The sequence below is a fragment of the Pristiophorus japonicus genome, chromosome 16 (assembly GCF_044704955.1).
Source record: "Pristiophorus japonicus isolate sPriJap1 chromosome 16, sPriJap1.hap1, whole genome shotgun sequence".
Classification (NCBI taxonomy): Eukaryota; Metazoa; Chordata; class Chondrichthyes; family Pristiophoridae; genus Pristiophorus; species Pristiophorus japonicus.
The window spans coordinates 109,338,273-109,353,077 of NC_091992.1; the positions used below are offsets into that span (position 1 = coordinate 109,338,273).

Sequence of the window (14,805 nt, forward strand, 5' to 3'; positions counted from 1 at the left end):
TCAACCTTGGGGAGCCTAATCTTCCAGCATTTATTGATAAACATAGAAAATAGGTGCAGTGCAGCCTGTTAAAGGGGTCTGTACTGGGGCACCTTTCTCCAGCCAGTAGACATTCAATAACACAGCGTTACATGTGCAATGTACCTGCTGAGTACAAACATACTCACCAAGGACTTGACCAGTACAGGTAGTACCAACTACCAGTAACAAAATGTCAAAAAAACACTCACTTGCTAAAATGATGATGAATGTTTTTAGACTTCCTTCCCTAACTATTATATAAAAAAATATATATTTCTCTTTAAGTAGAGAACACTGATGGTATTAACATATATTGAGGGGTTAATCAGCCAAACGAAAAAACATTTACTGCAAGCTAAAATTACTGTTTGCGACACTAGCAAACAGATGGTTAACGGTTTGCATGATATTCCTTTGCTATTTCTAAAAGTCACTTATTTTGAAGCATCCTCCAGCTAATATCACCAACAGTAATTTCTATGATTCCCCATAAGTGCAATACAATTCTTTAAAAGGCAGCTCATTAATCACGTAATTCACTGGTTGCAGAAAGCTGAGGGCTGTCGCAGCAATTTTTCTCCGCCCCCAAAATGGTTCAACTTCCGAGCCGAGACCAGAGAGCCTCCTGTATGCAAATGGCCCTGCTGTTGGAAAAATGGTTTGGGTCAGCAAGGTATCTTTGGGGCAGGCAGTAGTCCCCTTTCGCCAGAGACATGCCTCAATTAATGGGGGAGCACAGAAAGTCTAGGCCTTCATCTTTAAAGTGTCACATTTGTTTTGTTGAATGTAGAGTAATCATTGTACAGAGTGTTCTTTTTAAAGTACAATATCACAGCCTAAAATTGTACAATACTGATATTGCCTCACTTGGGCTGGAATGATATGTTGCGTTAGGTGATTATATCGTCACCTCTTTACAAAAATTCTATTTCAAGGTTTTTACAACCAAAAATGATACTGTTTTCACAAAAAATTCTTTTTCCAAAATGTTTGTTTCAAATAAAAGACAAGCCAACATAACGGTTACATTTTTGGATCTGTCCTACTCTTCTTGACACTTGTATCTCAGATCGGAGTCAGAGGTGAGACCCACCTCCCTAAGTCATTCAGAGTGTTTCATCTAGGTAAAACATTCGGTGATGCACCCAGGGCAATGAACAGAAAATCCTGCTCTCAAATGTTTAAGCTATTTGATTTATTTTTACATCTCTACAGAATCTATCTCCAGTCCTCAACAAACAATAAAATATCACATTAGTTTTAAACTAATAAGCAACTTTATTACATAAACAATGAACATGTGAATATGCAAGATAAAAATATATATATAGAAATGTCATCTGTCTCCTTTAAAGGAAAACAATAAACGGCTGCAAATCTATATGCTAATTGGTTTTCTATAAATAACATATACAGACAGCTCCCCTTATTCTTTTCTCCTTATGAGTTATGGAAGACAACAAAGATCGGCCTGCCTTTCTACAAAGATTCTGCTTTGATCAATTTAACTCCACTCAGGAGGACAGTTTCGTTTTATTCCTTTTGTATCTGTTGTGAAGGTTTGATGGAAATTCCCAACTGCCAGCCTCATTAGCCCTATCATGGTCTGTATATATTTAAAAATTGTGTATTAGATTCTATCTGGAGCCCGATAACAGAGAGACAATAATGTCAAACTTCAGAACACATGTAACTATATCTGCTGTGCAGATGTTTTCCTAAACTCTCATGCTGTGCCTGATTTAAAGCAACAGCGACCAAACCAAAACCAGACATATTTTTCACAGCAACTACATGCTGCTACCATGCATCTTCCATTGGACATTTCTCGCTAATGTGTCGTTATAGCTTCCTTTACTTTGTTCCACCTTTTGGTCTTTCTTGAAATCACTGTCCTTCTGGGATGCATTTTTTTTAAACGTTTTGTGAATGTGGGCACTCCATTTTCATCACACATACTTTTCAATATACAGGTTATACCTCTCCAGTCCGGGACTCTTTAGTCTGGAAACATCCCTGGTCTGGCATCATTCCCGGCGGTGGTGGCAACCCGCGCTGTTCATGGAGGTAAGTGGGCCAGACAAGGAAAGGGAAGGGAAGGGCAGGTGGCTGACTGAGGTGTCAAGGATTGAAAAAAATGGAGATTCTGAACAACAAGATGCTGCGCAGAAGGCGTTTGTCAGCAGTTGCCTCCAGAAAAAAATGCCAAACCAGCACCGCGAGAGAGGGAGGCCTGAAATTTCAGCGTGGAAATTGCAGCTAGAGTCCAAAAATCGATCTCAGCCTTGAATATACTTAAAGACTCAGCATCCATAACCCTTTGGGGTTGAGAATTCCAAAGATTCACATTCCTCTGAGTGAAGAAATTCCTCCTCATCTCAGTCTTAAATGGCCTACCCCTTATCCTGATACTGTGCCCCCTAGTTCTAGAATCTCCAGCCAGGGGAAACCACCTCTCAGCATTTACCCTGTCAATCCCCTTCAGAATCTTATACGTTTCAATGAGATCACCTCTCATTCTTCTAAACTCCAGAGAGTATAGGTCCAATCTACTTAATCTCTCCTCATAGAACAACCCACTTATCCCAGGAATCTAAAAAAACCAAAAAAATGATAGAGAGAGATGATAGCTTATGAGAGTAAACTAGCAAGAAATATAAAAACAGACAAGAAGAGCTTCTACAGGTATATAAAAAGGAAGAGAGTAGCTAAAGTAAACATTGGTCCCTTAGAGGATGGGATTGAGGAATTAATAATGGGAAACAGGGAAATGGCGGAGACTTTGAACAAGTATTTTGTATCGGTCTTCACGTAGAAGACACTAAAAGCATCCCAATAATTGATAATCAAGGGGTTATTGGGGGAGTGGGGGTGGGGGGGGGGGGAATTAAAACAATTACTATCACTAGAGAAAAAATACTAGACAAACTAACGGGTCTAAAAGTAGATAAGTCTCCTGGACCTGATGGCCTACATCCTGGGGTCTTAAAAGAGGTGGCTGCAGAGATAGTGGATGCATTGGTTGTAATCTACCAAAATTCCCTAGATTCTGGAGAGGTCCCAGCGGACTGGAAAACGGCAAATATAAAACGCCCCTATTTAAGAAAGGAGGGAGACAGAAAGCAGGAAACTATAGACCAGTTAGCCTAACATCTGTCATTGGGAAAATGCTGGAGTCCATCACGAAGGAAGGAGTAGCAACAGGTCATTTAGAAAATGATAATGCAGTCAAGCAGAGTCAGCATGGTTTTAAGAAAGGGAAATCATGTTTCACAACTTTGCTGGAGTTCTTTGAGGACATAATGAGCAGGGTGGATATAGGGGAACCAGTAGATGTCGTGTATTTGGATTTCCAGAAAGTATTTGATAAGGGGCCACATAAAAGATTACTGCACAAGATACGGGTTTGGGGTAATATATTAGCATGGATAGAGGATTGGCTAACTAACAGAAAACAGAGAGTTGGGATAAATGGGTCAATTTCAGGTTGGCAAACTGTAACTAGTGGGATGCCAAATGAATCAGTACTGAGACCTCAACTATTTACAATCTATATTAATGACTTGGATGAAGGGACCGAGTGTAATGTAATGTAGCCAAATTTGCTGATGATACAAAGATAAGTGGGAAAGCAAGTTGTGAGGAGGACACAAATAATCTGCAACGAGATAGAGATAGACTAAGTGAGTGGGCAAAAATGTTGCAGATGGAGTATAATGTGGGAAAATGTGAGGTTATCCACTTTGGTAGGAAAAATAAAAAAGCAAATTATTATTTAAATGGGGAGAGAATACAAAATGTTGTGGTACAGAGGGATCAGGAGGTTCTTGTACATGAAACACAAAAAGTTAGCATGCAGGTACAGCAAGTAATTAGGAAGGCAAATGGAATGTTGGCCTTTATTGCAAGGGGGATTGAGTATAAAAGTAGGGAATTCCTGCTACAACTGTACAAGGCGTTGGTAAGACCACACCTGGAGTACTTCATACAGTTTGGTCTCCTTATTTAAGGAGGAATATACTTGCATTGGAGGCAGTTCAGAGAAGGTTCATTAGGTTGATTCCTGAGATGAAGGGATTGTCATATGAAGAAAGGTTGAGCAAGTTGGGCCTATTCCCATTTGAGTTTAGAAGACTGAGAGGTGATCTTATTGAAATGTATAAGATTCTGGCTAGATGCAGAGAGGATGTTTCCCCTCTTGGGGGAATCTAGAACTAGGGGGCAAAGTTTCAGAATAAGAGGTCGCCCATTTAAAACGGAAATGAGGAGGAATTTCTTCTCTCAGAGTTGTGAATCTTTGGAATTCTCTGCCCCAGAGAGCTGTGGAGGCTGGGTCATTGAATGTATTTAAGGTGGAAATAGACAGATTTTTGAACAATAAGGGAGTCAGGGGTTATGGGAAGCAGTGGGGAAGTGGAGATTCGGACAAGATCAGCCATGATCTTATTTGAATGGCTCAAGGGGCCAAATGGCTTACTCCTGCTTCTATTTCTTATGTTCTTATGAATCAATCTAGTTCCTCTCATCCCAGAAATCAATCCGATAGTCAACTAAGTAGCCAATAATATACAGTACTGAGCATTTAATATTATAGTACAGTGTAGGATATCATTCCATGTGATACAGAATAATATTGGATCTCTAACTAACTAAGATGACTGTATCTTTAAACAACCTCTTATTTGCTTATTTATCTCAAATGTTCCTCTTAATCATTTCGTTCCTCACATGAATCATTTAGCATCTCAGCAGGATGAGGAGGGAACCCTCAGTTGCTGATTTACTAGCGCTGTCAATTCTGCTCTCCATGGAAGATCTGCTTATGGCAGTATGAAACAGCCAAGTCTGCTTTTCCTATACCTAGGTGAAATATCCAGTCATAGAATGGCTTAATCACCTGAATACTGACAAAACATAGCCTCCAGCAACTGCCAGGCAGCAGTGGGTTCTGCACCACCCATGATACAACATTTATTTTAGGGAATTCTGCCTTGTTCGTCATTTTTAAATCAGAGCCCTGGAATTGTTAAAAACTCTTTCCCTTGCCATTGGCAGCTGTGCCTTCAGCTGCCTCGGCCCGAAGCTCTGGAACTCCCTCCTTAAACCTCTTCGCCTCTCCACCTCTCCATCCTCCTTTAAGATGCTTCTTAAAACTTACCAGCTGCCCAAATATCTCATGTGGCTCGGTGTCAGATTTTCTATTATAATGCTCCTGTGAAGCGCCTAGGGATATTTTACTACGTTAAAAGTGCGATATAAGTACAAGTTGGTGTTGATTTTTCCTTTTATAAAATTCAACTAATTTTTACTGGCAACTGCTAATTCCTTCTGAACATCATTAACCATAAAATTCACAGCTAAAAGTTTCCAGCAACCAATCTATATTGGATCTGGAGGGAGAAAGAGTAGAAACCCTGAATATACTAAAATGGAAGCTACAACCACAAAAGCATTACCCAGTCAGACACGACTGAAATTACTCTCCAAACCTTCAGCGTTTATACTAATGAAATGGTGTCAAACTTTATTCTCAGTGAGATATTATCGATAAGAAATACTGAGAATCCAACTTCCTGCCTCATCCTTCAACATTCCCAAGAAAGGTACCTTGCACTTATTTCAAGGGTTGGTCAACTATAATTGTATTTTCTGACACACAGTGTCCTGTCATACATGTGGATGAGAAAGGTAAGAATTTATGGAGAACAGACTTTACTGCTGAAGCGATTATCAAAATATGCACGAGAAAAAAATCATAAGTCAAAGTTACACAGTATGTATCTATGTGAAAAAAGCAACCACTGATAAGTGGAAGAGATGATGTGTAGAACAATATTACTACGTTCTTGATTTAATTATACAACGATTTCAGATTGAAAATGACCTAGCACCCTGACCATTGCAGAGCAGTTTTCATGGATTGAGTTGAGGTAATTCCAATGCATTTTTATGCATGAGCTGGAGGACTTTCTCTTATCACAATCAAGGAGACACAAAATGGTATTTGGACTACTGTTGGAAGAGGCAGTGTCAAGGAGGGAATATGATGCTGGTTCAAGCTAAAGGCCATGGGTTCTGCTCAGTTTGTGTGCGGAGCTAAATTGTACATGCATCATCTGGTGTAAGGGGAATAGGTGGCATACAGGAGGGATAAACATTCAATGTAAAGTAGGAATTCATATTTGCTTTAGTTCAGATTTGTTCAAGGTTTGGTCCAATTTGGACACTTCCTATTTGCAGAGATGCACCTACACAATTTTAATCAATTTCACAACAGGAATTTAACTTTGCAATCTTAATAGGGGGAAGTAAGGGTCTGTAATGGGGTCTTGGTAGCCAGAAATGTGTTAAAGTGGTGCTCAGTTCAGATGGAGTTGAAGCAAATCAGACAAATTAATTCTGATCTCAACTTTGCTCCCAGAAATTGCTAAGCAGAGTCCCTTAAGGGAGTCTGTGAAAACTGATTAATACTAGACTCCTTATCAGAGGGTCACATGTTCAAATCTTACTCAATACGGTGATCAATCTAAAGCTACATGTTCATCAAGCTCAAATATTCTAATGTAAATTTAAGAACTGTAATTGTTCAGGGATATTTTAGTGTCAGAATCCTCCTTTAGGACTGTCTAAGTATTTTGGACCATCTCTAGGTTTGTACCACTGAAATGGCTAATTTGATTGTTTGTCCTTGTTTGGCCTGTATTTATTAATTGTTCATGCTTGAACTTGGTGTAATGTAATCTAGTACCTCCAACTGTGGCATCGACTTCACATTGCTATGGTTTTGTATGCTGTACCACACTCTCTTACTTTCAAAGCCATTATTATGGTATAATTTTTTTTCTATGCTCTCAGTTATTCCTTGGGCATGGTGGTTACCCTTTCCAGAGCTTCAATATCACCCACCATGTGAGGAGACCAAACTGGACACAGCATTCTAACTGGGGCCTAACCAAGGTTTGTACAATAATAACCATCTCACCTGCGTTGCAGTGTAATTGAAGGTCACGTCAAACATGTATGATTTCTCTCGAGAGCGATTGGCTCGCAGAATGTCATCGGGGTCCTCCATTGGATCCATTAGCACCACCATCTATAAAAGGGGCAGTAATACATAATATTATAAGTAAACGACAGGAAATTTCTATTGCGATTCTCCAATAACAGAAGTTTCAAACAACGGCATTAATCATATCATAAAAGACATGTTAGAGTGTGAATCTCTGGCCAGATAATTGGAGGATATTGCCATATCATCACGGAAAAATCCTCTCAATGGGAGCACCACTGTGTTGAGAGAAATGCTCCACTTTATCACTTGGATCCAAAGATTCTAGACTTGATCAGTAAAGAATCAGTGTGTTAAAACTGTATTCTACAATTAAGGATTTCCATTAGCAGAGTACAGACTAACCATTGTGTACTGCATAGACAAGTGAATAGCTTCATATCTCAATGGTCAAAAAAGAAAGTTACAATGTATCAATCACATTAGATTGTGTTTTGCATTTGCTTACATTACAAATCTTGTAATGTTCACTCAAGTCCTCAGCCATTACTTTATCAGTAGAGCCAACTTTAGCTTTGCAACACTCAATGAGATATTTGTTACACCTTTTGTAGTGTAGTCGAGCTCTACATGCCACCCCCTATTCATATTGATGCTTTTATTTTGTCCATGAATGTATAGTGCTGCACTGTTGTCATATCACTACTCACCAATAAACCCATCTCCGTTTCTCCTCCCTACCTTTAAATCAGCGCAAACTTACAACTTCTGAACAACAGTGGCAGAATTTGCACACTATCAAATAAAACATACACTTACATATTATTACAGACTTGTCATTGACAAATCCATCTAGTCAGCGATTTAACTAGAAACATAGGAACGGGAGTAGGCCATTCAGTCGCTCGAGCCTGTTCCACCAGTCAGTTAGATCATGGCTGATCTGTACCTCAATTCCATTTATCTGCCTTTGATCCATATCTCTTAATGCACTTACCTAACAAAAATCTGTCAATCTTCATCTTGAAAATTTCAATTAACCCAGCATCTACAGCCTTTTGGGGAATGAGTTGCAAATTTCCACTACCGTTTTTATGGAAAAAGTGCTTCCTGATTTCACTCCTAAATGGTCTAGCATTAATTTTAGAATTATACCCTGTTGTTCTGGATTCCCCCACCAGTGGATATCATTTTTCTCTATCGACCCTACAGAATCCCTTTATCATTATAAACACCTCAATTCAATCACCCCTTAATCTTCTATAGGCGAGAGAATACAAAAATGTTTATGCAACCTGTCCTCACAATTTAGCACTTCAAGCATTGATATCATTCTGCTGAATCTGCGCTGTAACCCCTCCAAGGCCAATATGACTTTCCTGAGGTTCATCCAAGTCATGATATATATAGTGAAAAGCTGAGGCCCCAGTACAGACCCCTTTAACAGGCTGCACTGCCCATTCAAAAGTCTGCGCATGCGCATTTTTTTCAATTAAAAAACTGGCGCACCGGCTGCAAGGGATCCCTGGAGCACTGCGCGGCCACGCAGCTTAAAGGGAGCATTGCTGCTCATTCTGTCTTTGTTAATAAATTCCAGTAACTTCCCCATAACCCAATCTATAATGGAACCTCAGGGGAAAAGATTGGTCTGATGGGAATTCTGTATCCCAGAATTATGTTCCAGATCTGAACCCAACAGCTCTCTAAAATAGAGACAGTCAGTCCCTACAAGCTCATGGGGAGCAGCAACTTTGTCTCGCAAAGGTTGTGGAATAAGTTACTTACAGATAATGCAAAAGAATTTTATGGAATAAAGTTAAAATAATGGGTTAACCGCCTCTGTTAAAATAATGTATAGAGGAATGTTAAACATTTAAGTGTTCATCTGCTTTCAATGACAGCAGTAATCCACATTGTTCTTTTGACCCTGTCAAAAAGGTTTATTTCCTTTCACAGGAAATTAAAAGTATTACACGCTGAAATCATTGTTAAAAAATGCAAAAATCGTGGTTTGCAGGAACACTCCCTGGGAGCTGAATGTTGTGCTTTCAAGTATCTCTGACTGACTGCCTCCCTCTTGGGCTTTGCAATCTCTTATTGATTATTAATGTCACTCCTCATATTCCCCTGTGGATGTTGACCACTCTTATATAGCAAGTATGGGCTTTCTTTCCAGGTACTGCACAGAAAGTAAGGGACCTCAGCCATGTGCACACAAACTAAAAACAGCAAAATTACAGAAATTACAGGGCACTGTGACGAAGAGAAAAACCCACCACACATCCGCATCACACCTCACTGTGCTACACTGCAACAGAATCCCAACAAATTTAACCTCAGTGGCATTTGTTTAATTTAAGTAAAACACATCACCATTTCTACCGCACTCTGTGTTTCCAAACCCCCTCAATTCCACAAAGGCAGTGGCAGGAATGCTCAAAAAAGTCTGTTGATGTATCTTTATCTCAAAAAAGCAGCTGCAGCTAGTTGTGAAGAAAATAAATAAAGATGATAGCTGGGCATGTCCCAGAAATTCCCCTTACGAAAAAAGAAAATCTGCACTTTAGCAACTTATTTGTTTTATACAACATCTTTAGGGACAAACACAAAATAGAAACATCTGTAACTGCAATTCTCAGAAAATATCAGCTCATCTTAAACCTTTGCTTCCCCATGTTTGTGCACAATTAACAGTGGGGGAGGGGGGGGGGCGGGACATTAGTTCTAATAGCTGACACTGGCTGCCTCAGAGTAAACCAATCTTCCAAAAGGAGGCTGCAAGCAGGCCCCTTCTTTGCATATGCAAAGGGCCCAAGGCCTGTTTCAGGCAAAGGTAAATGTGATATTTCCAGAGAGCACATGGCACACACAGCTTTTAAGATGGCAGAAGCTTCCAGAAGTCTCTTATTATAAACAGCACTGGCTGCAGTAACACAGGACTCCACAGTGTGGAGCTACAGACATTACACTTCTCCCTCCTTAATGAAGAAGTTATTATAACAAACAATCGTCATACATTACTTGCATGGTTATACAAAGCAAAAGATATGGACTTATTTTGCCATATTTACAAATCAAGCTTAACCACTTATTTTCTGTTTCGAAGAGGATACCTTCACTCTCAAACAGAACCTTCCAAACATGGTGTCAAATTTAAACTCATTTGAGGCTGATCCTGAGGAAAGTTTTCCTCCAAGGGATGCCTTTGATTTCCATTTGAATTCTCTCTAACTTCTGACGGTTTGTCTGCCTGACTTGGACTCAGACTTAAATTCTGACTTTCTCTTGGATTTGTTTCCAGTAGATTGGATGTAGGAAATGCTACTGGTGTATCAAAACTATCTGATGAGTCAGAAATAATTGAATCAGTCCCACCTTCAACTCCTAAAATATGATCAATGTGAACAAACCTACCCCGTCCATGATCAAACATCTTGACCAAATATGTGTAAGGACCACATATCTTCACCACTCTTCCTAGTAACCACTTTAACCATTTATGGTGATGGTTCTTCACTCTCACCTTCTGGTTTAATTTCACACTTCTCTCTTTTACTCTACCTCTATCATGATTCTCTTTCTGCCTTAATTGTGTCTCTTCTACGGACTGTGCCAAGTTTGGTTTTAACCATGAGAATCTGATTCATGGCTGTCGTTTGAGAAACAGCTCTGCTGGTGTTCTACCAGTAGTTGTATGAGGAGTATTACGATACGTAATTAGGAAATTAGCCAATTTGTGGTCCAATGACAACTGTTATTTCTTTGGATTTGGATCCAACATCTGTTTGATGAGGGCACGTTTTACAATTTGTAGTGTGCTCTGCTGCACCATTCGAAGCAGGATGGTCCGGTGGAACCTTGGTATGTTTCACACCATTTTTGATCGTGAATTGTGAAAATTCTTCTGAACGAAATTGTGGTCATTTATCCGAAACAATTTCTTCTGGGAGTCCAAATGAAGAAAATAAACTTTGTAAAATGTCTAATGTTTTACTTGTTGTTATTTCCCACATTGGAACCACCTCGACCCACTTCGAATGGCTATCAATCACAATGAACAATTGTTGTCCTTCTAACTCTGCAAAATTGATATATAGCCTTTTCCGCACGCTGGGAGGCCATTTCCATGGCTGTAATGGTACTGGTGGTAGTTGCTTGCTTACCAATTGATATGTCGTACACTGACTGATGATGTACTCTATATCTTTATCAAGACGTGGCCACCATAAGTAACTGCATGCAAAACTCTTGGTCAAGCACATTCCCAGGTGCTGGTCATGGAGGTCTCCTAAAATTTGGACCTGAATTTATTTGGTATAACCAATCTTGCACTCCACATGATACAATCTTGATCGACTGATAATTCATTCCTACGAATGAAGATTGGATAAATGTCTTTGTCTATTACCTGGTTTGGCCAGCCATTTACAATATAATCATACACCTTGACATAACTGGGTCACGTTTGGTTGCTCTATCAATCTCTTCAACTATGACTGGCAGTTCAACCATGTATGAAAAATAGAACATTTCTTCCCTACTGTGTGTAACTTGTGATGGAGAAGGCAATCTAGACATAGCATCAGCATTACTGTGATCAGCTGATCATCTGTATTCAATATCATATGTATATGCTGACAAAATCAAAGCCCATCTCTGCATTCGGGCTGCAGCTAATATTGGAACTGGAGACTTTGGATGGAGGATTGCTGTCAGGGGCTCATGTTCCGTAACGATGGTAAACTTACGACCATACAAGTTTTTGTGGAACATCTTGACCCCAAAAATTAATGCCAAAGCTTCCCTTTCAATTTGCGCATAATTACTCTCACTGGCACTGAGAGTGCGTGAAGCAAAAGCAATTGGTCTCTCCTCCCCACTATGTGATACATGAGAGATTACTGCCCCAACTCCATACGGAGAGGCATCACATGCTAGCTTGATCTCCTTAGATACGTCATAGTGAACTAACATGTTGTTCTCGACCAATTTGCTTTTACACTCCCTGAATGCTGTATCGCATTTTTCTGACCACTTCCAATGGACCTGTTTTTTCAATAGTTCATTCAGTGGATGTAATACTGTAGCCAAATTTGGTGGGAACTTCCCATAATAGTTCAAAAGACCCAAAATTGATAGAAGTTCAGTGACATTCTTGGGAGTGGGTGCATTTCTGATTGCATCCAGCTTTCCCTTGGTTGGATGTAAACCATCTTTGTCTACTCTGTATCCTAAGTACTCCACTGAGTTTTGAAATAAATCACACTTGCGAGCAGACACTCGCACTCTGTGCTTCTCTAGCCATTTAAGGATTTCATTCAATATGTTATTATGAATTTGCCTATTTGGTGCTGAAATTAGTATGTCATCTAAATAACATACTACCCCTTCAATACCTTGCAAAATCTGGTTCATCACCCCTTGGAATATGGCAGGGGCAGAAGACACCCCAAATGGTAGCCTATTAAATTGATATAGGCCGAGATGAATATTTATAGTCAAGCATGACTTGGACTCCTCATCTAGTTCAACCTGTAAGTAGGCATTCGTAAGATCCAACTTTGAGAAGATCTGATCACCTGTTAGTGTTGTGAACAAATCTTCTACATTTGGCAATGTATTGGGGACATTACCCTCTCGAACCTGGTTTACGGTTACTTTATAATCACCACACAATCTTACCTTAGCATTGGACAACAACAATGGGTGTAGCCCAATTACATCGATCTATCTTAGAAATAATGTTCTCAGTCTCTAGTCTTTTGAGTTCTTGCTCAACTTTCTACTTAAGTGCATATGATACGGAATGTGGCTTGCAGTTAATCGATCTAGCGTCCTTCTGTACCCTGACACTCGCCTTGAAGCCTTGGATCGGACTGCCTGTTTCGCAGAACACCTTTGGATAATTCTTGATGACATCATTCTTTGATGCAAATCTTGTTTCAACACGAAAAATCTCACTCCAATCCAGCTTCAGCGATCCCAACCAATTTCTTCCTAGTAAGGCAGGCTTGTCTCCTGCCACTACTATTAGAGGCAAGCTCTGAAACTGATCCTTGTATTTCACCGGTACGGTGATACGACCTACCACAGGCATGTTCTCTCCCGAGTAGCCTCGCAGCTCTATCTTGGATTTCTCCAATGGGAAATCATGCAATTTGTAGAGGTATAGCAACTCCGGTACTACACTCATGGATGCACCAGGGTCGATTTCCATGCAACATCTATGTGGATTATGATCTTTTTCGAATCACTGTCCATTAACCTTGTGCTCCTGATGACATTTAACTCCAACATCTCCTCGTCTTGTTGTTTTTCTTCCATGCTATGGAGTCTCTGGGGATTTCTACTCATAGCTTTGAAAGTGGTTTGCCCTTCAGTCGGCATGCCTTTGCAAGAAGTCCAGTTTTCCTGCAGAAGAAATACTCTGCCTTCACATATGGACAACTTTGAGCAATGTGTTGTCCCAGGCACCAATAGCAGGACTTCAATGCTCTGTTACCATTGTCAGTTTCTAAGACTTTGGGGCCCAACCGCCTTTTACTGTTAACCTGCAGTTGATTCACCTCAGTTGTCTGATGACTGAAAATAGTATGAAATTCTCAGAAATATTGGTTGGCTATGCTCATTGACATAGCTGTCTGACAAACTAAATCAAAAGTCAAGTTAGGCGTTGTCAATAACTTTCTTCTGATCGCATCATTTTTCATCACACAAACAAAGCGGTCTCGCAATGCTCGGTCTTGAAAGTTTCTGAAATTACAGTGCATAGATAGCTTTTTTAATGCTACAATGTACTCACTGATATTTTCTTCAGCCTTCTGATTTCGTATTCCGAAACAATAACTTTCAGCAATTTCCAAGGGCACGGAGGTGCAGTGCTCTTCTAAGAATCTGCTTAAGAGTTGTGTCCTTTGGCTTGTCAGGCACAAGCAAATTTATCAGGGTTTCATACACCTCAGGCCCTGCTCCAGTTAAGAAAATAGCCATTTTTTGTTCCAACACCACACGGTTCTGGTTTTCATTCTCGGGGACTTCGATTATATTATTTGTGATGAAAAATATTTCTAGCCGATCCACATGCGCTCTGAAACTTTCACACGTTGAAACTCCCCCAAACGCCCTATTACCCCCATAAGCGCAGCCATCTGGACTCTGGCAGTTCAAACAAGTTTGCTTGTAATTTACCTCGGATTTGTAGCTGTTAATCAAAACAGTGAAGCTCTCTAAGTCTCTCTGTCGGCTGGCTAAATCCTTCACCAACAAAATTTATCCGCTTAATCCCATCATCATCGCCATTGTGATATTTCCAAAGAGCACACAGCACACACAGCTTTTAAGATGGCAGAAGCTTCCAGAAGTCTCTTTATTATAAACAGCACTGGCTGCAGTAACACAGGAGTCCACAGTGTGGGGCCACAGACATTACAGTAAAGGATGCCTTGTTTGTCCTTCCCCAATATTGCGGGTGGCATACTTCCGGCTGGAAATGTGCTCAAGCTTCCTGCTCGTTATATTGGGGCCTGAGGAGTCTGAGCAGTGTCCGAAAAAGGGGTGCTGTGCGGACCAATTTTTAGGTCATTGTACTTAAATGATCCAGCTTGTTTTGAAAAACAAAAACAGATTGCTCTTTTAGTGCAATAAACATTCTGGAAACAATAAATCAGTGCTGTATGTAGTGTTAAGACATAAAAATAATTCATCCTCCCCACCTAGATTATCTGAGCTTTCTTGCCTTACTGAGAACTGATGAATATCAGACGCTGACCTGGGTT

General features: G+C 40.1%; 1 protein-coding gene across 1 annotated transcript in view; it reads right to left on the minus strand.

Annotated features, from left to right (window-relative positions):
• The window catches only part of kif19 (kinesin family member 19), a 243,767-nt gene that overhangs the window by 110,358 nt on the left and 118,604 nt on the right, over positions 1 to 14,805 (minus strand). The window contains exon 3 of the mRNA XM_070857681.1: positions 7,004 to 7,114. Coding sequence (XP_070713782.1) covers positions 7,004 to 7,114 — 111 coding nt within the window. The remainder of the gene's footprint in view (positions 1 to 7,003; positions 7,115 to 14,805) is intronic.